Genomic DNA, 26539 nt, shown 5'->3' with positions numbered 1-26539 from the left:
TCACAAACCCGTCTACCACAGTGAGAAGACTGATGGTCACAGGCCCACATGTAGCTTTAGATCACACGTGTGCACTTCCTGTGGTCACTGCTGTAACTCTAGACTCACCGAGGGGCCAGTGGTTGGTGAGGCAGCAGCAGCTGAAGTCATGTGACTAATGGCTCTCAGCTTCTGTCCTCCTATTCGCCGGTGTCCTTCACCTGTCACACCTGGTCAAGAAAGAGTGAGAATGTTCAGAGCTTTAATGGAAAAGAATATTATTACATATAAAAGGCCTCTAACAAGTATTGTAGTGTTAATCAGGATGAAGTCCATCATGAACACTTCAGAGTGCTTCAGACAGTCGGTGTTTCATCCACAGAGCCTCCAGTCTGCATATCAAAGGATCCTGAGGAATGACAGTGAACCCCGAGTTCCCCTCATTACATTCATGTGTGTGACTGTGAGGAAAAGGTGATTGTATGAACGTGTGTGAGCGAGTGAATGAGGCTTGTATCAGAGTGGAGATAATGTCAGCGGCACAAGCTGGACGCTGCAGGTGTCACATGTGAATCTGTGCATCAGTGTCTGCACCTTTGTGGAGGTGAAGCTCAGGAGGTTTGGATTTGTTCAAAGCTCTGTCTGCTCCATCTTTCTTTCCCTCAGGCCTCTCCAGATCAGGAAGGAGGTCCTGTTCTCCTTCTCCCTCCTGGATTTCTGGATCCAGGGAAGGATCAAAGTCTCTCAGCCCAGCATCAGAGCTTCTGGCTGGGGGAGGACTGGAAGTTTCAGCTGGAGGCTGAGAGCCTGGATCTGCCATCTGAGTCACAATTCAAATATTCTCAGTAATCTCAAAAAGCAACAGAAAGGTGCCATTTTCATGAGCAGTGGGTTATCCAGCAGTTTGATTCATGTCAGCAGCATTTAGTTTGTAACTGCTGACTCACCTCTGGCTGTGTCCTGCTCTCAGGGTCACAGTGGACACTGTACCTTTGACCGAAGCTGCAAAGACAGTCAGCAGGGGTCTGGATGCATTCAGCACCACGTCCTTGTTGGGCAGACACCTTCAGTGACAGGACAGACAGTCCAAAGTAAGGAGACGTGGGACACAGTGAAGACACAGAAACAGAATCCAGAACTATAATCACAAAACAAACTCAGAAACATAAAGAGTGAATCAGCTGATTCAGTGTTTGTGACAAAAACATGGATCCTGGTTAATAACTTTTATTTGTTTGTTTCTGTATTATTTTGTGTATCGTTCTTATGAGCTGTTGTTTTTTCAGTGAAATATTATTTCATTGTTTTAAGCTTTTTGTTGACTTTGAAGTGCTTAAGTTGATATTTTTGAACATTTAATTTGTTCGATTATTGTCGAGTCGATAAAACTGTCAAACGCACAGCTGCTTCCAGCACGGCCGGAGGAGAGGTGGCCGAGCAGACGCACAACACACACAGCTCACAGGTTTGCATTTCTATATATTGCAGATGTTGCAGAAATTGAGAGTAAAGAACTCAGAGATCCAGCGCTGTCTCCTGCCCCTTATTTATACACCACAACACAACGACAGGCGTAACTCACACAAACGGGTAACATGAGGCTCAGATGCTTTGGACGTGTTCACATATACTGGACACAGAATGATGAAGATGGAGCTGCAGGAAGGAGGAAAAGAGGAAAAACACAGAAAAGATTCACAGATGTGGTGAAAAAGGACACGACAGCTTCTGTTTGTTAGTTTGGTTTTTCTTTATTTGGTAAAGATTCAGAAATAAAGAGAAGATCACATGTTTGAATATTATATTAACGTTCTGTAATTACAACAAGTTGTAAAATCTTTCCAGAGTGAGACAGAGACTGTGCAGAGACTGTAGAAGGACAGAGCAGCAGCAGAGCAGTCCAGATACACTGATGATCCTCTGTCAGATCCAGAGGGACACACAGGGCTGATGCTGGACTCTACATTGTGTCTGACAGTGGAGCTGTTCTCAGAGCAGTTCACTCTGCAGCACTGACAGTCATCTGCACTTCATTCCTCTGTCAGTCACTGCTGGATGAAGCTCTCCTCTCCACCTCCCAGTAACATGGCCCAGTCAGAGCGTCTCTACACACAAGCTGCTGCTGCTTCAACCTCTCTGGATCATCAGGACACAGCTGCTCCTCTCTCAGCACACACACCGTCCTGTTTACCATCATCAGCTCCACCTGCAGAGAGAAGGAGGAAGAGCAGAGGAGATAAACGAGTGTTTCCAGAGACTCTTCATCAGCTGTCAGTCAGTGATGCAGCACATCCAGTATAAAGAGCAGCAGGGACGTCAGTGCTGGGACTGTACTAGGACTCATTGTTGCTTCACTTTTTCTAATCTTTGGATTTTTATTGAAGTTGCTGAAAATGTTTTTCCCTCCTAGTTTGAGTTTGGACTTTCATTCATTAGAAGAACCTTGGTGTGTCCACTCTGAGCTCTGTAGGAACCCCAACAACAAGCCCAACAATCCAGATGGACGGTTCCAGCTGTTAACTGGAGGAATTCCATCCAAACATCTGCTCTCACTAAATTCTTCCTCACCTACAGACTGTGTTCTTCACTGCTTTGAAGTTGGAAATTAATGCAGTCATTGGTCTGTGTGCTGCTTTGTTCAGAGAGCTGATTGGCTGTTGACAGTGTTTGATCAGAGTGTGTCAGCCATTACTATGGTGACCATAAAGGTGAGAAACAGGAAGTGTTTGTGTCCAATCATGAAGCCTGTCACCGTTCTCCTCTCACAGCTTCACTGAGAAGCTGCAGCTTTACAGGAAACACTGGATCTTTGTTTCATACTGACTGTGTTTAGTACAATACTGCTGACAGCACCACCCACTCACTCCATCACTTTACTGACCTCAGAGTCTTCAGTCTGTAGTCTGGACTCTGCTGAAGATCAGACAGCTGCTTCACATCTGGATCCTTCAGGTTGTTTCCCCACAGGTTCAGCACTCTCAGATGGGAGGGGTTGGACTTCAGTGCTGCTGCCAGATAATCACAGCTGATCTTTGACAAACCACAGCTCTTCAATCTGTATAAAGAATGAAAGATGTAAGTTTATTAGACAAAGTGCTTGAAATCATTCAGTGTTTCATCATCTGTTCAGAGCTGAAGAAGGTTCAGAATGTAGAAGTTTAGAAAATGGAAACTCCAAACAGCTGAAGCCAACAGGAAGCAGCTTCAAACAGGAAACTGTGCAGAGTTTCAGACTATATGTCCTGATGCAGCCAGTTGGATTTTGGAGATTTGAATCTCTGTTCTGTGACTAAGTCCTTGAATCATTTCTTCCAGTTGGTCCAACAAGACAGACTAAGTATTGGACATGTGTTGTGGCTCCATCAGGGGAGCTTCTAAATGTGATGTGATGGCCCCTCTGGGTCTGTCAGGTCACAGCACTGAAGAGAGCTCAAACTGGGCACACAGTTGTTCCAGTCTGGACCAAAGACTCTATACTGGGACTGAGGGACTGCTTTGACTGCACCCACTGGGACTTTTGAAAGGCTCATGTTCTCACTTAGATCATCGATTTCTACTGACATTTCTTTCTGGGAAAAATGGGGATTACTTTGGAAACAGGAAGTATTTTCCCCAATAAGCAGCCCTGGATTAGTAAATCACTCCAACATGTTCTCAGGCAGAAGAAGCTGTCTTGTTATGAGGGAGAGAAGAAAAAGATTGAGGCACAGAAACCTGTTGAAAGAGAGATAAAGCAGCTAAAATCAGGTGTAAAAGTAAAGCAGAGGATGAGCTGAATAAAGGACACTCAAGGCTGGCTTGGAAAGGAATGAAGTCCATGGTGGGGATGCAGAACAAGGAGCAAAGATGAATGTGATGCTGAATCAGCAGAAGACTTGGACTCATTTGATTCCAGCTTTGATATCATTGATTTCAATGAAGAGCTTTGTGATTGTAGCAAAGGGCTGGTAGCTCTGAGAGTCCCACTGATGAGGTGTTTGTGTGGAAATCTCTTAGTGGGACCAAAGAGAGAAAAAGCCCTGGTCCTGATGCTGTGGGAGGGAAATGATTGAAGTGTGCTGTGAGGAACTGACTGGGAGATTTTCACACATTTTCCAGTCCTCCTGGGAACAACAGGAAGTTCCCAGCATATGGAAACAAAGGTTAAGTGTCCTATGGCACTCAGTGATGATGGTGCTGTGGCCCCACCACCTCCACCTCTTTGTAAAGGAACTAACTGTAATCTGAAGCTTCAAATGGAACTAAGACTTCCTCCACTAGGTGGCAGTGTCTGATGAGAAAGTGTTAGTGGAGCTGGCCTGGAGTCAGAAACAGGAAGATGCAGGATTTGGGCTGAAATGGGCAAAAGTGGTTAGCACTAGTGCCTTAGAGCAAGAAGGTTGTAGGTTGAAGCTTGTTGGTCAGCTGGGCCTTTCTGTGGAGGTTGGATGTTCTCCCACAGTCCAATGAAATGCTGCTTAGGTTCATTGGTGCTTCTAAATTGGCTGTAGGTGTGGATGTGAGGGAGTGCTTCTCTGTCGCTCTCTGTTGGCCCTGTGATGGACTGCTCACCTGTGCAGGTGGACCACGCCTCTTGCCCTATGACAGCTAGGGCACAGGCTGCAGCCCTGTGAGCCTAAGCTGAATAAACAGTTAGCAAAAATGATCCATAGATGGCCTGAAATCCCCCAGTTAGCAGTTTGGTAGATAGCTATGACATGCTAATCCCATCCAGCAGCTGTATTCTACCTGTAAGCTGATCCCTGCTGAGCCAAAGCACTTTTTCATATACAAATTACAACCTTTAATAGAAACCTATTGGTCAGCATCTTATTAGCCTGCTGTTAGCTTCATTCCACAGAAAACTGAGAGAAACTAACAGAGTTGATAAAGAATAAAGAGAAATGTGCTGATTTAAAGCCTTTGAAGTGCTTCAGATGATCTCTGTCCACTTCTGTCCACTCATTCATTCATGTAAGCTTTCTAATGCAGCTTTGATCTTCACAGTCTGCTTGATGAAACTCATTCTAACCCTGAATGTCAGAGTGTTCCTCCTTCTCTTTCCCATCATTCATGCTGGCAGTGGAGGAGATTTGGATGTTGGACTGTGTTTTGGATGATGTGTGTATGTTTGTGTTGGACTGCTGTCTGTAAAGCAAACGCACATTTTGCTTTGGATTTCAGTGTCACACAGACTTTAAGGTGCAATGAAGAGTTTGAGAGTTTCACAGTGAATTTTCCAGTGGAGGATTTTTCTTCTTCTTTGAAGGTTTGAAATGTGAACATTGTTCTGCTGCAGTCAATGGACTAAACCAGAGAAGAAGAAAACAGACTTTACCATGAAGATCCTCAGTGTGGATCAGTATAATATCAGCCTGATGTCTGCAGTTTAGTGTCAGCACAACTTTCACATCATATTCATCTCAGCACAACTAAAACATGCTGACTGACCTCAGAGTTTCAAGTTTACATCCTGGACTCTCCAGGAAACCACACAGATGCTTCACTCCTGGATCCTGCAGGTTGTAGTTGTCGCTCAGGTCCAGCTGTCTCAGATGGGAGGGGTTGGACTTCAGTGCTGCTGCCAGATAATCACAGCTGATCTCTGACAAACCACAGCGCTCCAATCTGTATAAAGAATGAAAGATGTAAGTTTATTAGACAAAGTGCTTGAAATCATTCAGTGTTTCATCATCTGTTCAGAGCTGAAGAAGGTTCAGAATGTAGAAGTTTAGAAAATGGAAACTCCAAACAGCTGAAGCCAACAGGAAGCAGCTTCAAACAAACACAACAAGAGAAAAAACTCTGAATGTTTCACATTAAAGTCGTACATTTCTCATAAAAACAGGACAAAGACTTGAAAAAGTCGTGTTTTTCCTTCCAGGAACCACATGGCTTCACTTTTAAAGGTGAAGTGTGACAGAAATGGACATATTTGAAGTCCAACACCTTTTTCCAGTCACATTATTAAAGCAGACAAACTACAAGCTCATTTTCATTCCAACAAGTCATCTTCTGACCTGGACTAACAACACTGGTCTCTATGTGCAGCTGGCTGTGAGACCAGTGCTCAGGGAGCGTCTACAAAGTGCAACACTGAAAGAACATCACACACTCATTTGCTTCCAGCACTTTCACACAAACATCTACTGTCATTATTGTCACCAAACTCTGTGGATCCTTTATTGCAAATTCAAATGGGATCAAATGGTCAGACAAAAGAGGCTTATGAGGAAATATGATGAAATGTTGTGTATTAGCAGCAACTTATTGAATCATTTTCCTCAGAAACCAAACAAAATGATTGACAAACATGTTTTTACAAACTCAGTGTTGGACTTGGATCAGCAGGATAAGCTGATGTTTAAAGGCATTTGAGTCTCGCTGTATGAGAGTCCAGTTCTTACTCAATATTTATGGATGATGTTCTTTCAGTGTTGCACTTTGTAGACGCTCCCTGAGCCTCACAGCCAGCTGCACATGGACCAGCTGACATTACCCAGCATTAGAGGCGGCTGTAAAAAATTCATGTTCCCATTTAAATGGTTTTAATTTGAATAAAACGATGTTGATTCATTCAATCCTGAATCGATGTTTAATATAAATGTATTTTGCCAGAATCTCAGGTTAAAGCTCACAAACTATTTCAACAAGCAGCAAACAGATAAAACAGTAAATGAGAGCAGCTAAACACACAAAGATGGAAACACAGAGCGTGGATCGTTCACTCGACGGCACGTACACGGACACGCCGTCGGGGCTGAAAGTGGACAGCTCACAGATCCTGAAGCTGCAGGTTTCATCTGTCTCCAACCAAAACTGAGTGAAGCAGCAGCAAAAGAAGATCCAAACTCTGCTTCACGTTTGATCAATATGCTCATGAATTCTCTCTGACTTTGGCTGTTCCTGCCTGCACAGCTCTCTCTCTCTCAGTGTACTCCAAGAACAGCTTCAAACATCTGTTTCTGCATCATTCACTGTTTATTAGCCACCAGTCTGCTGTTGTGTTCAGTGCTGTCGGCCTCTGACAGTAAAGCCTCATTTCTGCTGTTCCATGGAAACTTTTTAAAATGATGACAGATTACAAACTCTCAGCTGTGTCTGTAATCAAACCTCTGTAACTTTGCTTCACTTCAGCAGCATCAGCTCATGTTCACATGTTGCTTCATGGTTTGCTTCAGTTTTTGATCGACTGCAGAATATTTTGAAGGTTATCTGCTATAAAAAGCCAGAAGAGGAAAATCTGCTTCATGTGTTTCTGTTTGATCCTCAGTGACTTTGACACAAAGGCCTCTGCTGTGATGATCACACCTCTGATCAAGTCTCACAGTGTCACAACTGATAAATGATCAGAGTTAGAATATTTCTGACTGTCTGCTGTGTGCCGTGACCTTTGACCTGCTAAAGACAGTCAGCTGTGGATTATTCATTGTTGTGTCTGATACTTAGAACTGTGAGGAAGAAGCTACACAGTTAATCAGGGTCCCCTCTCTCTGAATCAGGAAAGGTGGGCAGGCCGCGTGTGGGCCGCGGGCCATACGTTGAGTATCACTGTTTGAAATGTGAACATTGTTCTGCTGCAGTCAATGGACTAAACCAGAGAAGAAGAAAACAGACTTTACCATGAAGATCCTCAGTGTGGATCAGTATAATATCAGCCTGATGTCTGCAGTTTAGTGTCAGCACAACTTTCACATCATATTCATCTCAGCACAACTAAAACATGCTGACTGACCTCAGAGTTTCAAGTTTACATCCTGGACTCTCCAGGAAACCACACAGATGCTTCACTCCTGGATCCTGCAGCTTGTTGTTGTTGTTGGTCGAAAACCAGGAGGAGTCATTACTCAGGTCCAGCTCTCTCAGATGGGAGGGGTTGGACTTCAGTGCTGCTGCCAGATAATCACAGCTGATCTCTGACAAACCACAGCTCCACAATCTGTATAAAGAATGAAAGATGTAAGTTTATTAGACAAAGTGCTTGAAATCATTCAGTGTTTCATCATCTGTTCAGAGCTGAAGAAGGTTCAGAATGTAGAAGTTTAGAAAATGGAAACTCCAAACAGCTGAAGCCAACAGGAAGCAGCTTCAAACAAACACAACAAGAGAAAAAACTCTGAATGTTTCACATTAAAGTCGTACATTTCTCATAAAAACAGGACAAAGACTTGAAAAAGTCGTGTTTTTCCTTCCAGGAACCACATGGCTTCACTTTTAAAGGTGAAGTGTGACAGAAATGGACATATTTGAAGTCCAACACCTTTTTCCAGTCACATTATTAAAGCAGACAAACTACAAGCTCATTTTCATTCCAACAAGTCATCTTCTGACCTGGACTAACAACACTGGTCTCTATGTGCAGCTGGCTGTGAGACCAGTGCTCAGGGAGCGTCTACAAAGTGCAACACTGAAAGAACATCACACACTCATTTGCTTCCAGCACTTTCACACAAACATCTACTGTCATTATTGTCACCAAACTCTGTGGATCCTTTATTGCAAATTCAAATGGGATCAAATGGTCAGACAAAAGAGGGTTATGAGGAAATATGATGAAATGTTGTGTATTAGCAGCAAGTTATTGAATCTTTTTCCTCAGAAACCAAACAAAATGATTGACAAACATGTTTTTACAAACTCAGTGTTGGACTTGGATCAGCAGGATAAGCTGATGTTTAAAGGCATTTGAGTCTCGCTGTATGAGAGTCCAGTTCTTACTCAATATTTATGGATGGTGTTCTTTCAGTGTTGCACTTTGTTTGGCACAAAATGAAATTATTTGGCCTCTCAGATGCTTTTAGAGATTCCCAAATGACTGATGATGACATCTCTGGGGTCTGATTGATAGAAAAAAATCTCTTTGAGACCTTTTGTAACTGACAAACTCTTCATCTGCTAACAACACTGAGTTGAATCTCCATGGCTGATAGTTGGAGCAGGCATCAGGAATACACATTGAAAAAACAAGAGGAGAAATCACCAGAGTCTTATAATCACATTCTGTAACTAAAGGGAGACGTTTTTCTATACAAATATATGTTTTATGGACATTAGAAAAAAAGAGTATTGACGTGAAGCAGGATTATGAAATCTCCATACATCAGCCAGCCCATAATTATCAAGAAAGCTCTGAATGACGCATGCTGACTTTGGACTAAGTGTACTTTTGTGTGAACTGTGGTCCATAGCAGATAATGAGCAGTTTAGGTCTCCCTCAAAGATGATATTGTGTGATGACATATTGGGGAGCCGCGCAAAGACATTAGTGAAAAATCTGTGATTGTCCCAATTAGAGGCGTAGATATTTGCTAAGATCAAAGGAAAACCATAAACTATATTTTCTGCACTTAAAATCCTGTAATTTTCTCATAAATCGACAGTGCGGCTTATGGATGAATTCTGGTTGTGCTTACTGACCTCGAACCGATTTTATGTGCTACACGGCGCTCAGAAACCTTTCAAAAGATGTTTTGGTACGACTTTACTAAGCTACGAGGCCGCACCGCTTGATGGATTGTTGGAGCATTACAGCTACGAGGAGCCTCGCGGAGTGATACGTACTCTGCTTCAACGTAATATTACTGTATTGAGTGTGTATAAGGACCATAAATGGCACCTGTAAGAGACACGGTTACAAAGAGGGTTTCAAACTCCAGGCTGTCAGTCACGCAGTAGAACCTGGGAACAGAGCAGCTGCTTGTTATTATGCTCAGCGTCTGTTTACATTTTGACTGCACGATTGTGAGCTTTTTGTTATGCACAAAAACAACATTGTTTTCTTTTATTTATGGAGCATTATTATTTAATAAATGCTGATCATTTATTTCTGAGTAATTGTTTCATGTACATCTACGCTGTATGTTAATAAATGTGCCTGTGTGAGATTTGGGACACAGCTTTGACTAAGAACTCTCTTTTTGTTCGTACTTTCTGGCTTTAAAAATATCGAGATATATATCGTATATCGCCATCCAGCTAAAGAATATCGAGATATGAACTTTGGGTCATATCGCCCAGTCGTAATATTGCAATAGGTTGTCCGTTAAACTCAAGCGGGGCTTGGGCCCTGGCACGGCGTAGCCACACAATCCTGGTAGTAGTGACGCTCGGCTATGACGGCGTGCGGGTTACCAGCTGGCTTTCTCAGGATAGGGCTCCTGTGTGAGCGGTCGACAATAACGTCTTTATCCATACCCAGCACTTCACGTAGTAGCACGGATACGGCCGTGGAGGAGCTCGAGTCCAGGCCCTCTGGGATCCCTATGATGTGGATGTTAGCTCTCCGCTTCCTGCCTTCATCACATTTATCCTTCAGGTCAGACAGCTCCTCCTTCATACTCTCTACTGTAGACTGCAGGGGGGTCACCTCATCGCTCCACATTGACAGCCCATCCTCAGCTTCTTTCACTGTAACCTTTACTTCATCAACTTTGCCGCACGTCGCCGCCATGCTGTTAGCGATCTCATTTCTCAGTCCTTGCACGTCAGCCCTTATATTGTCAAAATCTTCTTTCAATGCATTTCTGACTTCTTCTTTTAACAGCGTACTAATGTCCTCTTTAATGGATTGAAGAAGCTCCAGTTTTAGAGCAGTAGGATCCACATCACGCGCGTCTGTTGAGTCTGCTCTTCAGCGGGCGTAGAGCTGGACGCTGCCCTTTGGCCATCATCGATACTCTCGCCCGAGATCGCACCGGGGCTAAAATATTCACCTGCTCAGCTGTTTTTGATCAGTTTGAGCCTGTGTGGTTTGATCAGGTGGAGGAACGATGTGATGCTATAAAGACATCATCTTGTCCAAATGAAGTTGTTCCAACACGTGTTTAAAAAGATTTTAAAGGTTGTCGGTTCCGACATCTTAGCGATTTTTAACAGCAGTCTTAGTTCAGGTGTTGTACAGCCTGTTTTAAACATGCTGTTGTACAGCCTGTACTAAAAACCTGATCTGGATCCTCTGTCCGCTCAAATTTCTGGCCTATTTCAAAGCTTCCCTTCCTGTCGAAGATTTTGTAAAAGATTATATTTGTTCAGCTGCAATCTGTTGTAAAGGTTTCAGTCTGGTTTTAAAGCTCTTCACAGCACTGAAACTGCACTTTGAAAAGTTCTTAATGATCTTTTATCAGCCACTGATCAGGAGACTCCGCTGTGCTTTTGGATCTGACCGCTGCCTTGACCACAGCATCTTGACCTCACCATTGGAGCATGGCGGCATCAAGGGCGCTCTATTAGACTGGTTCAGCTCTTTTATTAAATCGCATTATTACATTTGGGGCTTATATTTGACGGCAATTTGAAAAACAGCTGAGCTCAGTTGTACAGCGGTCTTTCTTCAAACTGAGGCTTTTATCTAAGGTGAGATCATTTATATCTTTTAAAAACCTTGATCCACGTTTTCATGACGTCCCAGCTGGATTATTGTAACTCCTTATATGTTGGAGTTAGTGGGACCTGCCTGGCAAGACTGCAGCTGGTCCAGAAAGCTGCAGCTCGTCTTCTGACACAAGCTCAAAGACATTTATCGTCCCAACAACCACATATACGCTGGTCCCTCGCTGTAACACAGTTCACCTTTGGCGGCCTCGCTGTTTCGCTGATCTTTTTTGTGCAATTTTGCATGTTTTTGTTTTTTACAGCGCATTGTGTTCTGCGTCCTGATTGGCTGTAGACCATTGTCAGCCAATCTCGTGCCGTGTCTCCTGTACAGTACAGAATGTGTTCAAATTTACAGCAGTGTGACTCTGCAGTGCTGCACTGTATGTTTGTACGTTTTGTCCCAACAAACAACAATGATGACGAGACGTTTTGCACCTGTGGTAGCAGCCAAAGGCAGAGGAAGATGCTGACCATCATAGTTTCAACAAGGAGGCAAAAAGGTTGTAACTGTCCACAACAAGAACATCGTAAGGATGGAGTCAGCTTTGGCTTTGTGGCTCAGTGACCGCAGGAAAAAGAACATCGTGCTGGACACCAACATTATCTGCAGAAAAACTCAAAAGCTTTATGAAACTTTACCTGACAGCGAGGAGCCCAGGCCATGGACGAGTGCTCCTCACACAGAAGCTCATTTAATGCCAGCAAAGGCTGATTTGACACATTTCAGAAACACTTTGCTTTCACTCTTTAATAATGAACTTATTTTTCTATGAAGGTTTGAACTTTGTTTAAACAAGAGAGAAAAGTGTGAAAATGTTCATGCCTGTCTGAGAAAAGTGTAGAAAGTGTGCAGTGAGGGTTTAACTGCCTTAAAACTTCTATAATACTTGTAAAACATAAAGCTGCTACTTCATTCTGAGACTTATTTTTAGAACGTAACTCGATAAACGAGCGACCGCAGTAATGTATTGTGTTTATTTTGAAAACGCTCAACAGGATCTTCAGATTTATTTTGAAAGCTTTATCTGGAAAACACAAACACATAAGCAGGAAACAAAGAGCGTGATATGAAACGATAGACGTTTTCATATGGTCATCATATATACATCGTTCTATCGAACAGCCCCAGCTCCTGCTGTCAGTCTCTGTAAATCTGCTCTTAAAACACATTTGTATTCACTGGCTTTTAATACAGCATGAGAGTTATTTGATATTTGATGTGTGATATTAATATTAGGAGTTATTTTAATCGTTATTTTGGATTCTTGTACAGCACTGTGGTCAACGCTGCTGCTGTAATTAATGTGCTATAAACACATAAACAATCTGCAGTTAAACATCCAAAACTAAAGATGTGATCGCTGCCTTTAGAAAATGTGCTGATGCACAAGATATCAGCTCCATTAAGGTGGAATGTGGCCGTGTTAGAAACATGTTGGAAGAAGTTTGAAGCTGAAACTGTGAAGCTGAGAGTGAAAGAGCTCCAGCGTCTGTCACAGGAAACTTTCTTATTTCCACACTGATGAAAGCATCAAGCTTTGATTTCCTGCTGCTTTTATTGAGTCACACTGTGAAACTGAGCCACAGCTGAACCAGCATCCCTGTACAGCAGACACTTACAGCGCTTGGCTGCTTCCATTGGACCCTCTGCACAGAGCTTCAGTTTCCTCTTCTGGTCCCAAAGTGCAGAACAACAAGGTTTCAAACAGCTTCGTTCCAGCAGCATCAGCCACAGACATGCATAGAGAATCCTTTGGTTGTGTTGTGTGTTTGCATATCTGCTGTCTGTGTTGCTTTGTGAGGATGGATCATCTCCTGCAGCTCCAGATAAACAAGCTGCACCTGAACCTGGTAGCTTCACTTAGAAGACACTTGTGACGGGAACGTGTGAGAAGTTTTGTGCAGACAAGTTTGGATTTAGAGTGTGGGACGAGCTCTCCACAGTCTTTGTGGAGATCCACATTCTGCATACTGCCTGTGAGAAGCTGCAGACATTTGTCCTCCAAATCCACTGAGCAGCTGCTCGTGGTGGTATTAGCTTCATGTGTGCGTGTTAGCATGAAGCCTCGGTCACACTCTGCTGTGGACACGGTCACGGACAGCTGGACGCCTGATGGACGAGTCGTCCTTCCTGTTAAACTTCTTTGAGCATGAGAAGAGCATGAGAAGCTCAGTGGACACTGTTCAGTGTTTTAACTCTCGCTTTCTGATGGGTTTAGATTTTATTATTGTCATTTGTATTAGGAAATATTTAACCATATATTCTTAGAGGTGTATAATCAATTGTGTAGTGATAGGATGTGTGATCTTTAGCAGGCTGCAGGGGCTTGGTGTGTATTCCACACTAGAATGCACACCCACATCCTGGGAGCACGAGAGAGGTCGTACCTTCTCTTATTGTTTTATGGTAGGATTAACGTAGCTACGTCTGTTCTAGTCTAAGTGCTTTTTGTTTAGATGAACTGCTGGACTTCCTCACCATGTTATCTAGGGTGAACCATCTAGGGTGAAGGGGGGTCTACCCTCTTCCTGACCAAGGATGTTATATGACCCTTTGATCAGCAGTACACACACACACACACACACACACACACACACACACACACACACACACACACACACACACACAGTATTCTTTGTTCACATGTATACCTATGTGAGATGCTATATGTTAATGACCCTATGCATATTCATGTAACCACAATAAAAGGAGTGCTATGGGGAGCCTGGCTGAGAGTCTGATGGTGGTCAAGTGGTGGAACGACGCTTGGCTCCAGCCAGGTCTCCCTCATGCATGAGTAAACCAGAGAACTTTGGTGCCTTGTGTCTTGCTTTTTGCTGCGTAGCAGATTGTCCTTAACATTCCAGTGGATAGGTTCAAACTACAAACCTATCATTAATTGGTCCTTCGAGAGCCGGATCCCTGGAGTCGACATTCACCGAGGGGAAAAGAGACACGCCGACAGACTGACGTCAGCCAGGACTTATAGAGGTCCTGCAGCAAAGTCCCGAGGCGTGAGAATTCGTCATCGAGCCGGTGGATTAGCCGTCTGTTTTTTCTCCTCGATGGATGACGATTGACGGGATTCGGGACTGATGCTACTCGCAATAAGCAACACCAAGTAGGTATGTGAAAAATCTAAGCCACTGTGTGAGGCTGAGTTGTAAAGTCTTTGCCACTGTGTGCGACAAAGCACGCAGTCACTGTGTGAGACTGCGTTGAGACAATAGGCCTAATTTTTGTTGTTTGTGTGTGAGGATATTTTTTGTTGTTGTTGTTGTTGTTGTGTGAGTGTGTGCGGAGCAGAACACGTGGTCTGTGACGTCGGCAGCTGTTGTTGTTATTATGGGTTCCCAAGCAACCAAGAGTGTGTCAGAGGGTGACGAGAAGTTTATGGTGAAATTCGCTCCCGGTAGCGCAAAGTATTTAGGACATTGGCGCAAGAAATATGATTTTGAAGGTAAATTGGTTGTAGGACAATGTCAAATGTTAGTAGACCAGTTGACAGTGAAAGCAGCTTGTGCGACAGGGAAATTGAAACAGGAGAGAGAGTTACAAGTGGCGTCCGCTAAATTGTGGTTAGAACAGGCGCAGAAGAGACAGGAGGCAGTGACTATATATACTGACAGTCAGTATGCATATGCTACACTTCATTTCTTTGCCGCTCAGTGGTCAAGACGAGGCATGACAACATCAACAGGTAAACCTGTGGAGCATGCGACATTGTTGCAGGCCCTGTTGAAAGCAGTCTTACTGCCTAGTAAAGTTGCGGTTTGTAAATGTGCAGCACACACACGTGGCACTGACCCCATTGTACTAGGCAACGCCTTTGCAGATAAAATTGCAAAGGAAGCGGCCCTTGGAACACATGGGGTTCATGTTCTGGCGTCACAGGAGCAAACTACGCCCATCACACATGATGTGTTAGCAGACATGCAGTCACACTCACCTCCAGCTGAGAAGCAGCTGTGGCTCACTAAAGGAGCAAGCCTGCGAGGTGATGTCTACTATCTTTGTGATAAACCTATATTGCCTAAGAACCTATATAGGACTGCTGCAAGTTTGAGCCACGGGCTCTGCCATGTCTCGACAGCTGGGATGGTGGCAGCAGTCGAACGGCAGTTTTTCACACTGGGATTCAATGCTTATTCAAAACATTTTTGTAAAGCATGTTTAATATGTTGTAAACATAATGCTCAGGGAAACCTCAGACCTAGGAGAGGAAAGTTTCCCAGACCCAGCTACCCATTTGAAGTAATCCATATGGATTTCATTGAGTTGTCTAACTGTAACACCTACAGGTACTGCCTGGTGATTGTGTGCCCGTTCTCAAAGTGGGTAGAAGTTGTCCCCACTAAGAAAGCAGATGCTATTTCAGTGGCTAAAGTGATATGCAAAAATGTGATCCCAGAGCATGGGATCCCCCAGACTATTTACAGTGACAATGGTCCTCATTTTGTGAATGAAGTAATTGAGAAAATGTCACAACATCTGGGGATAACGCTGAAAAACCATTGCTCATATCACCCACAAAGTGCAGGGCTGGTTGAAAGGACTAATGGCACAGTAAAGCTGAGACTCAGGAAAACAATGGAGGAAACAGGCAGAACATGGGTAGACTGCATTGAGCTAGTGAAAATGTATATGAGAATCACGCCAACTGATAATGGCCTAACGCCTTTTGAAATAATATATGGCAGGCCATTTAGAGTTCCAGTGTTTTGTAATGATAATGATAAAGCAGAAGAAGAAAACACACTAGCAGACTGGATGATTAAAATGCTGAAAAGCAAAGAAGTCATGAGTGCAAATAATCTGCCAGATGATTCTGTTTCTGTACAGGAAGAACGTCTGAAGCCAGGGGACTGGGTACTGATAAAGGTCATAAAGAGGAAGTGCTGGTCGAAGCCACGGTGGGACGGACCATACCAGGCTCTGCTGACAACACCAACTGCTGTGAAGATTGCAGAACGACCCACCTGGATACACCAAAGCCACTGCAAAAAGGTGACACACATCCAGGCCAGCTCGGAGTAAGTGGCAGGAAGACCGGGTACAAAGGGGGGGAAAGCCTCTAGGGCCCTTCGTCTCAATCCGGTGAAGAAACCAACTGAGCCACAGGTACTCATCAGAATGGCTGGTAAAGTGTTGTCTACCCTGCTGGGTGTAATGGCTTTGATGTCATCATGGTCAGCTGTGGAGACCCTGTATGTCCAAGGAAACCACACCCAATACCCTCATGGCTATTCTACAAACTTTTGGTGGCAGTTTATGAATACAACTGCTCACTTGAACAATAGGACGGACTGCTATGTGTGTGCTCATATGCCGTTATCCGCATATACATCTGGACTGTGGCCGTACAGCATACCAGAGGACAGGAGTTGGTGTCTGTTGGGCTTAGCAACTCATCCTGGCAACAGAGTCCTCTGGTCCCAGGCCAACTATAGTACACCTCTGAACATCACCTGGAGTAAGTCGCCACTTATAGATGTGAATTGTTCTGAGCAAACTGACTTATTGGCCTGGCCTCAAGTGTCAGACCCACTGCCAGACATAATATTGCTGAACAAGCTGAATACAGCTCAACTGCCGTTGTGTGTGATGAACAATGGATCACTGTCAGTGGGGGAGCTGCCGCTTCGTTTATGTGGATACATATACACCTACTGCCCTCCAGAGAATGAGAGCAGGTGTATGAAATGCTTGACCAGTGCAAAGTGAGCTGAGAACTTGACATTAAGGAGGACTGAATGCAAGTCCAACCGGGCTTACAGGATACCAGTAAAAGCAAAGAGTCAGAAGTGGACAGGATGTGCAAGGATGGTGCCGAGCAGTAAAGGAACAAGAGTTTTGGCTGATTGGTATTTCTTGTGTGGACATAAAGCCTATCTATCACTCCCTGAGGGATGGGGAGGATTGTGTGCCGTGGTGAAGTTATCGGATCATGTCTTCTTCATGGACAGAGTTGAACATCACCCTAGCAACCGACGGAAGCGTGAGGTGAATATAGCCTCACCTAACTCTTTTGGAGTGACAGTAGACACTGGAGTGCCACGAGAATTCCGCATTTGGAGTGGAGGAGCTAAATTCTTCCAAAGTTTGATCCCAAACATCGGAGTTGCAGAGGTGCGGGATCATGTGGAGATCAACCGATATGCCTTACTGCGACACATTAATCTCACTAAGACTCTGGGAACAGCCTTAGCGGAGGAGCAAAAGGCCATCAGAACGATGGTACTGCAGAACAGGCTGACCCTAGACTTGATAACAGCATCACAAGGAGGAGTGTGTAAGCTGATTGGAGAGACATGTTGTACGTTTATTCCGGATGGATATACGACTGGAGGAGACATCTATGAGGCACTGCAGAACTTAACTGCTCTGCAGAAATATGTGGCGGACCACACATCAGGAGGAGACACGTCACAAGGCTGGATAGCCTGGTTGACATCTGGACCATGGTGGAATATGTTTCTAAAGTTTTTGACTCCCATTCTTACATTATTGGCTTTGCTTTGCTTGTTTACAGGTTGCATTTTGCCATGTGTAAGATCGATGGTGAATAAAATGATTGCTAACACCTTTACCAATTTCATACTGTTGCAGCAGAGTGACATGGATGCTAAGGCTAATATGTGTGTATGAAATGAAGCCTGCACTGAAAATGTTGACAAGTGGTGTAGAGCTGAAGATATATATATGCCGTATAGCCTTAAAAAATGACAATACAGGGTGGTGATGATGGGTTTAGATTTTATTATTGTCATTTGTATTAGGAAATATTTAACCATATATTCTTAGAGGTGTATAATCAATTGTGTAGTGATAGGATGTGTGATCTTTAGCAGGCTGCAGGGGCTTGGTGTGTATTCCACACTGGAATGCACACCCACATCCTGGGAGCACGAGAGAGGTCGTACCTTCTCTTATTGTTTTATGGTAGGATTAACGTAGCTACGTCTGTTCTAGTCTAAGTGCTTTTTGTTTAGATGAACTGCTGGACTTCCTCACCATGTTATCTAGGGTGAACCATCTAGGGTGAAGGGGGGTCTACCCTCTTCCTGACCAAGGATGTTATATGACCCTTTGATCAGCAGTACCACACACACACACACACACACACACACACACACACACACACACACACACACACACACACACAGTATTCTTTGTTCACATGTATACCTATGTGAGATGCTATATGTTAATGACCCTATGCATATTCATGTAACCACAATAAAAGGAGTGCTATGGGGAGCCTGGCTGAGAGTCTGATGGTGGTCAAGTGGTGGAACGACGCTTGGCTCCAGCCAGGTCTCCCTCATGCATGAGTAAACCAGAGAACTTTGGTGCCTTGTGTCTTGCTTTTTGCTGCGTAGCAGATTGTCCTTAACGTTCCAGTGGATAGGTTCAAACTACAAACCTATCACTTTCACTTCAGCTTCACCAACAACAGCACAAGCAGAGCAGCCCACTGCCTGCATGGCTGGGACAGCGCCCCCTGGTGACTGTAAACCACTACAACATGTAGACGGCCGTCTGCAGGCTGGATGTAGCACCACCGCAGAGACGTGCTGCAGCTCTGTTTAGTTACCCAGCTGACAGCAGAGGCTGTAGTTTACTGTTACCAACATGGAAAACTGAAGCTTCACCAGCTGGAGCTACAGAGCTGGAGAACAAAGGAGACTGAGAGGCCAGAATGATGTGGGAGGAAACATCAAGAGCCTGTTTGAAAGGAGACACATGTGGATGCTGTGCCAGTCTGTGGTCTGTCAGAAGTCAGCTGAGTCACACTGCAAGAAGCTGCAGAATCTCAGAGGAGGAGATTTGGAAGTGTTTGTGGGACAAACTGGACTCAAAGAAAGAAGATGTTTGTGAAGTCTTTGGTGGAGGTGAGCAGTGTGAAGCAGAACACATGCAGATGAATCAGGAGGTCAGCATCAGTGTCTCCTTGTGGTGGACGGTAAAAGAATCAGAGCCAACGCTCCCGTCCACCCTCGGCATGAAGCAGTGCTGTTTCTGAAACAGGAGGACAAGTCCAGAGAAGACAGAGGAAGCAAAGATGAGGGTGGGACAGGACAGCAGGACTTCCTTCACACCTGCAGCTCCATCACACTGCTGTAGGTCCTCTTCATCACACATGTACCTGCAGCCTGTCTTCAAGTCCAGGAGTCACCTCCACACAGTGTAGAAGCCTCCTGTGCAGACCATGGAGTCCAGCCTCTGTCAGGGAAGTCGGCACTAAAGCCTGAAAGACTTCAATCTGTCTCTGCTCCACCCGAGAAAGACCAGCACCGTACTTGTTGTGCATTCAAGGAGGGAACATCAGCGCTGCATCGTGGGAACAACACCGCAGGAACAAAGACACAGCACGGCCGGTGAAGGACGAGGACAAAGGAAAGGTGAGTGAGAAGACCCTGGTGGTGTGGACGGACCTGCAGGGGCTCCAAGACTGAGGAGCAGAGACGTCCATGTACCAGCTGAGGATGCTGCAGTGATCCAGGGAGCTCGGTCCAATCTGAGGCCGTGTGAACTACGTGGACCACAGTTTCTTCACAGACTTCAGCCACGTGAACATCTGGAGATCCAACAGTGTACGAGCTGTGAGCCATCAGCTGTTTCTCTCATCAGCTGCTGTAATGAGAGCTGCTGGAATCATCTCGAGCAGCAGGAAATCACTGATGTTGTTTCTAACCAAAGATATGGGACTGAGCTCCGCTGAGCTCCTTCTACTTTCATCCAGATAGAAACTGCTACAGTCTGCTGATTATTGCTTTGCCTCCATCACACGAGCTCTTTATCCTGTTCTTCACTCTCATTGGTTCTTTGTCTGCTTGTTTTTACAACAGTAGTCTTCTGATTGGTCAAAGGAGACAATCAGCTGTGACTAAATGTAGCTCCTACAGCAGTGATGGGAATAACTACTGAAGCTAATCCAGTATCAAAGCTCAGGAATCAGCAGCTCCCACCTCGTTTTCTTTCGACAACTATTTTTAGCTGCTGTGTTTTTGTGTTTCTGCAGACCTCAGACATCCTGCTGCTCTGGACAACTTTTTCATTCTTTTGTATCATTATTTTGCTTTTCTTTTATTATTATGTTATATGTATTAATATGTGAAACACTTATTCTTTGTGTTTTTGCTTTGCTCCTGTCAAACTGCTTTAATAAAATCTGCTGCAGTCTAAACTGTGGACGTTCCCTTTTTAACCCTTTGTGAAACAATAAAGGTTTAAATCTGAGTATTCATCTATGTTAGTGTTTAATGGGTCTAATAGGTTGCTTTGGCCTTTCCCAGTAATATCTTCCCTTGCAGTCTGTGGTCCAGGCTTCTAAAACCATCCCAGGTTAACAAGAACTACAATCTAGAGGAGAGCTGCCATAACAGGTGTGACTGATGAGATCTGACCTGCAAGGTTACTCAGGTTTGTTTGTATCAGGACAAGCAGGGAAGCCGCCTGGACGTCAAAGTAGTTAGAGCTGGGCGAGTGTCCTCACCCACATCGGCTTCACAACTCTGCATCATCTACTGAGTAAGACTCAGAGCATCAGAGATTAGAAGGTCTACAAAGAGCTGAACCAGACTTCCTGTATAAAGGTTTTAGTTCCACAGATCGACAGTGTCAGCACAACTAAAACGTGGAGACTGACCTCAGAGTTTCAATTTGATGTTGTGGATTCTCCAGAAGAACACACAGCTGCTTCACTCCTGAATCCTGCAGCTTGTGGTCTCTCAGGTCCACCTCTCTGGGATACGAAGGGTTGAGCTTCAGCACTGCTTCCAGATAATCACAGCTGATCTCTGACAAATCACAGCGCTCCAATCTGTATAGAGAATGAAAGATGTAAGTTTATTAGACAAAGAGCTTGAAATCATTCAGTGTTTCATCATCTGTTCAGAGCTGAAGAAGGTTCAGAATGTAGAAGTTTAGAAAATGGAAACTCCAAACAGCTGAAGCCAACAGGAAGCAGCTTCAAACAAACACAACAAGAGAAAAAACTCTGAATGTTTCACATTAAAGTCGTACATTTCTAACAAGAGTGTTTTAAAGACAGAGTCACTGATGATCATCTTCTGCCCAGTAAAACTTTGGTTTTCCACATGTGAGTGTTAATGATGCACAAAGACTGTGAGTGCAAAGAGGGAGCGAGGAGGATGACAGAGAGATGGTACAGGAGCATCAAGAACCCGGCGAGGAAATGAGCAGAAGGACTTTGGAGCCTGTTGGATTGAAGCTTTGACAGAGACGTGTTTGACTGGACACCACCAGGACAGACTTTTAATCCCAGGATTTGGATGAGCTTTCTGTCTTTATGGTCACAAATGATGCTGTAACTCTGTGAATGTCCTGAAACTGTCAGCAGTGTGGTTACGTCCTTTTGACCTGAGTTTCCACAGCTCTTATAACAGCAGTGTACATTCAGACTGAGACACGCTTCAGTCTGTATGGACCTGTTTCTGTAGCTGCCACCATCATTCTACGGTCGTGTCCAAATTCATGGGCTGCATCCTCCCGAGGACCCGGCCTTTGCGGTCTACGTGGGCTGGGTCCTCAGAAGGTCGGGTAGGCTGGAAATAAACGGCTGGGGAAATTGGACGGTCTAGCCTTCTGATTAGCGTCACCGCTGTCTCGGTGGAGTTTAATAAACTCAGCCGTCTGCTCCTTGCTATCTAAAATATAACAGGACACTGGCGTAAATTCTCGACCGTCTCATACTTCTGTTTAATCAGTTTTCTGTTTGACGTTTAGTCAGCTCTGTAAAGACCAAGGAGGAACCCACCTGGGGGATTAATAAAGTTTTATTTTATCTAATCTAATAACTTTAATCTCAGCCAAACCGATTTACTCACGAACAAACAAAACACTGAAAAAAGCCAAACAATAACATTTTGAGGTTGTCTAAGTGACTTATATATCACGTTTAACCTGAGTAGCGAAAGTCCGCGGTGATCTGAAAATGATGTGCCGGGAGTTGTGCCGTTCTCGGCGGCTTCAGTGACCCTCGAGCTCCCGGCGAGCTATCGAGCTGGTGGGTAGCAGACGTCTCCGAAAACGTCGAAGCACTTTTGCATATATGCGGTATCTTGATAAACCGAGCAGATATTTGATGTTTACACAGCTACTTTCTCGCCTGAAAATATGTTAAAAGTTTATTTTGTGACCGAAAAAGATTAGTATGAGTAATTTTAAAACTTAGTAGCGGCCGCCATTGTTGGAAACTGGAGTTTGGCTGGGCCGCGCTATGAATTCTGGGATATGGTAGGCCACGAAGGACACACCCGACCCATCCTTCAAATTCGGGGAAAAGGAGGACGCATTTGTTGGCTGCATTCGGAGGAGTCTACGAATTTGGACAGCCTTCGACGTGTCGCTGTGACGTAATCGGTCTACAAATGCGGCCTCAGGAGGATGCAGCCCATGAATTTGGACACGACCTACATGTTTGTACATCAGCTTATCAAATACTGTCTGCTGTCTTCATTTATTACTCTTCACCTGCTTCACTGTCACTGTGTGGGCGGAGCTGTCTGAGCCCCGCCCACACAGACACAGCTCCTCTCTGGAGCAAAACTTCTGCTTCATCTCCGCCTCTTTTCTTCATCCTCCACCTCTCTTTTCTCTTCTTCAGTGTTCTGCAGCCACAGAGCCTCACAGCCATTAGCACGCCCATACCTAAGCAGCTAGCATTACCCAGCATGCCGTGCAGCAGTGTCAGTTTGTAAATGTGCAAGAATTCCTGCTCCAGACTGTTTCACAGAGTGCTGTGTGCCGTGACCTTTGACCTGCTAAAGACAGTCAGCTGTGGATTATTCATTGTTGTGTCTGATACTTAGAACTGTGAGGAAGAAGCTACACAGTTAATCAGGGTCCCCTCTCTCTGAATCAGGAAAGGTGGGCAGGCCGCGTGTGGGCCGCGGGCCATACGTTGAGTATCACTGTTTGAAATGTGAACATTGTTCTGCTGCAGTCAATGGACTAAACCAGAGAAGAAGAAAACAGACTTTACCATGAAGATCCTCAGTGTGGATCAGTATAATATCAGCCTGATGTCTGCAGTTTAGTGTCAGCACAACTTTCACATCATATTCATCTCAGCACAACTAAAACATGCTGACTGACCTCAGAGTTTCAAATCGACATCGTGGATTCTCCCGAAAATCACACAGATGCTTCACTCCTGAACCCTTCAGGTTGCTGTAGGTTCCACTCAGGTCCACCTCTGTGGGATACGAGGGGTTGGACTTCAGTGCTGCTGCCAGATAATCAAGGCCAATATCTGACAAACCACAGCTCCACAATCTGTATAAAGAATGAAAGATGTAAGTTTATTAGACAAAGTGCTTGAAATCATTCAGTGTTTCATCATCTGTTCAGAGCTGAAGAAGGTTCAGAATGTAGAAGTTTAGAAAATGGAAACTCCAAACAGCTGAAGCCAACAGGAAGCAGCTTCAAACAAACACAACAAGAGAAAAAACTCTGAATGTTTCACATTAAAGTCGTACATTTCTCATAAAAACAGGACAAAGACTTGAAAAAGTCGTGTTTTTCCTTCCAGGAACCACATGGCTTCACTTTTAAAGGTGAAGTGTGACAGAAATGGACATATTTGAAGTCCAACACCTTTTTCCAGTCACATTATTAAAGCAGACAAACTACAAGCTCATTTTCATTCCAACAAGTCATCTTCTGACCTGGACTAACAACACTGGTCTCTATGTGCAGCTGGCTGTGAGACCAGTGCTCAGGGAGCGTCTACAAAGTGCAACGCTGAAAGAACATCACACACTCATTTGCTTCCAGCACTTTCACACAAACATCTACTGTCATTATTGTCACCAAACTCTGTGGATCCTTTATTGCAAATTCAAATGGGATCAAATGGTCAGACAAAAGAGGGTTATGAGGAAATATGATGAAATGTTGTGTATTAGCAGCAAGTTATTGAATCATTTTCCTCAGAAACCAAACAAAATGATTGACAAACATGTTTTTACAAACTCAGTGTTGGACTTGGATCAGCAGGATAAGCTGATGTTTAAAGGCATTTGAGTCTCGCTGTATGAGAGTCCAGTTCTTACTCAATATTTATGGATGATGTTCTTTCAGTGTTGCACTTTGTAGACACTCCCTGAGCCTCACAGCCAGCTGCACATGGACCAGCTGACATTACCCAGCATTAGAGGCGGCTGTAAAAAATTCATGTTCCCATTTAAATGGTTTTAATTTGAATAAAACGATGTTGATTCATTCAATCCTGAATCGATGTTTAATATAAATGTATTTTGCCAGAATCTCAGGTTAAAGCTCACAAACTATTTCAACAAGCAGCAAACAGATAAAACAGTAAATGAGAGCAGCTAAACACACAAAGATGGAAACAGAGCGTGGATCGTTCACTCGACGGCACGTACACGGACACGCCGTCGGGGCTGAAAGTGGACAGCTCACAGATCCTGAAGCTGCAGGTTTCATCTGTCTCCAACCAAAACTGAGTGAAGCAGCAGCAAAAGAAGATCCAAACTCTGCTTCACGTTTGATCAATATGCTCATGAATTCTCTCTGACTTTGGCTGTTCCTGCCTGCACAGCTCTCTCTCTCTCAGTGTACTCCAAGAACAGCTTCAAACATCTGTTTCTGCATCATTCACTGTTTATTAGCCACCAGTCTGCTGTTGTGTTCAGTGCTGTCGGCCTCTGACAGTAAAGCCTCATTTCTGCTGTTCCATGGAAACTTTTTAAAATGATGACAGATTACAAACTCTCAGCTGTGTCTGTAATCAAACCTCTGTAACTTTGCTTCACTTCAGCAGCATCAGCTCATGTTCACATGTTGCTTCATGGTTTGCTTCAGTTTTTGATCGACTGCAGAATATTTTGAAGGTTATCTGCTATAAAAAGCCAGAAGAGGAAAATCTGCTTCATGTGTTTCTGTTTGATCCTCAGTGACTTTGACACAAAGGCCTCTGCTGTGATGATCACACCTCTGATCAAGTCTCACAGTGTCACAACTGATAAATGATCAGAGTTAGAATATTTCTGACTGTCTGCTGTGTGCCGTGACCTTTGACCTGCTAAAGACAGTCAGCTGTGGATTATTCATTGTTGTGTCTGATACTTAGAACTGTGAGGAAGAAGCTACACAGTTAATCAGGGTCCCCTCTCTCTGAATCAGGAAAGGTGGGCAGGCCGCGTGTGGGCCGTGGGCCATACGTTGAGTATCACTGTTTGAAATGTGAACATTGTTCTGCTGCAGTCAATGGACTAAACCAGAGAAGAAGAAAACAGACTTTACCATGAAGATCCTCAGTGTGGATCAGTATAATATCAGCCTGATGTCTGCAGTTTAGTGTCAGCACAACTTTCACATCATATTCATCTCAGCACAACTAAAACATGCTGACTGACCTCAGAGTTTCAAGTTTACATCCTGGACTCTCCAGGAAACCACACAGATGTTTCACTCCTGGATCCTGCAGCTTGTTGTTGATGCTCAGGTCCAGCTGTCTCAGATGGGAGGGGTTGGACTTCAGTGCTGCTGCCAGATAATCACAGCTGATCTCTGACAAACCACAGCTCCACAATCTGTATAAAGAATGAAAGATGTAAGTTTATTAGACAAAGTGCTTGAAATCATTCAGTGTTTCATCATCTGTTCAGAGCTGAAGAAGGTTCAGAATGTAGAAGTTTAGAAAATGGAAACTCCAAACAGCTGAAGCCAACAGGAAGCAGCTTCAAACAAACACAACAAGAGAAAAAACTCTGAATGTTTCACATTAAAGTCGTACATTTCTCATAAAAACAGGACAAAGACTTGAAAAAGTCGTGTTTTTCCTTCCAGGAACCACATGGCTTCACTTTTAAAGGTGAAGTGTGACAGAAATGGACATATTTGAAGTCCAACACCTTTTTCCAGTCACATTATTAAAGCAGACAAACTACAAGCTCATTTTCATTCCAACAAGTCATCTTCTGACCTGGACTAACAACACTGGTCTCTATGTGCAGCTGGCTGTGAGACCAGTGCTCAGGGAGCGTCTACAAAGTGCAACACTGAAAGAACATCACACACTCATTTGCTTCCAGCACTTTCACACAAACATCTACTGTCATTATTGTCACCAAACTCTGTGGATCCTTTATTGCAAATTCAAATGGGATCAAATGGTCAGACAAAAGAGGGTTATGAGGAAATATGATGAAATGT

The 26539-nt window shown here is 44.1% G+C and overlaps 3 protein-coding genes and 1 long non-coding RNA gene across 4 annotated transcripts in view; 1 reads left to right on the top strand and 3 right to left on the bottom strand.

The window, feature by feature from the left end:
- Nucleotides 1-26539, bottom strand: part of LOC309701485 (NACHT, LRR and PYD domains-containing protein 12-like) — a 1029495-nt gene that overhangs the window by 608141 nt on the left and 394815 nt on the right. The window lies entirely within an intron of this gene.
- The window catches only part of LOC309701542, a 211683-nt gene that overhangs the window by 32565 nt on the left and 152579 nt on the right, over nt 1-26539 (top strand). The gene's annotated exons all lie outside the window — the stretch shown is intronic.
- LOC309700395 (ribonuclease inhibitor-like) lies at nt 1701-25969 on the bottom strand (the record flags this gene model as incomplete). Its single annotated transcript, XM_082523914.1, has 4 exons — nt 1701-2185; nt 2861-3034; nt 25741-25917; nt 25953-25969. 4 exons carry the CDS (start codon nt 25967-25969, stop codon nt 2176-2178), a joined length of 378 nt encoding a protein of 125 aa, XP_082380040.1. The 3' UTR covers nt 1701-2175.
- Nucleotides 19262-23687, bottom strand: LOC309700396 (ribonuclease inhibitor-like; the record flags this gene model as incomplete). The annotated part of the gene is made up of 5 exons (XM_082523915.1): nt 19262-19354; nt 19482-19533; nt 20985-21158; nt 23456-23635; nt 23671-23687. The coding sequence occupies 5 exons, from the start codon at nt 23685-23687 to the stop codon at nt 19262-19264; spliced, it is 516 nt and encodes a 171-aa protein (XP_082380041.1).

Source organism: Aulonocara stuartgranti (assembly GCF_965226115.1).
Source record: "Aulonocara stuartgranti genome assembly, chromosome: 23".
Lineage (NCBI taxonomy): Eukaryota > Metazoa > Chordata > Actinopteri > Cichliformes > Cichlidae > Aulonocara > Aulonocara stuartgranti.
This window is presented reverse-complemented; position numbering and strand designations above follow the sequence as displayed.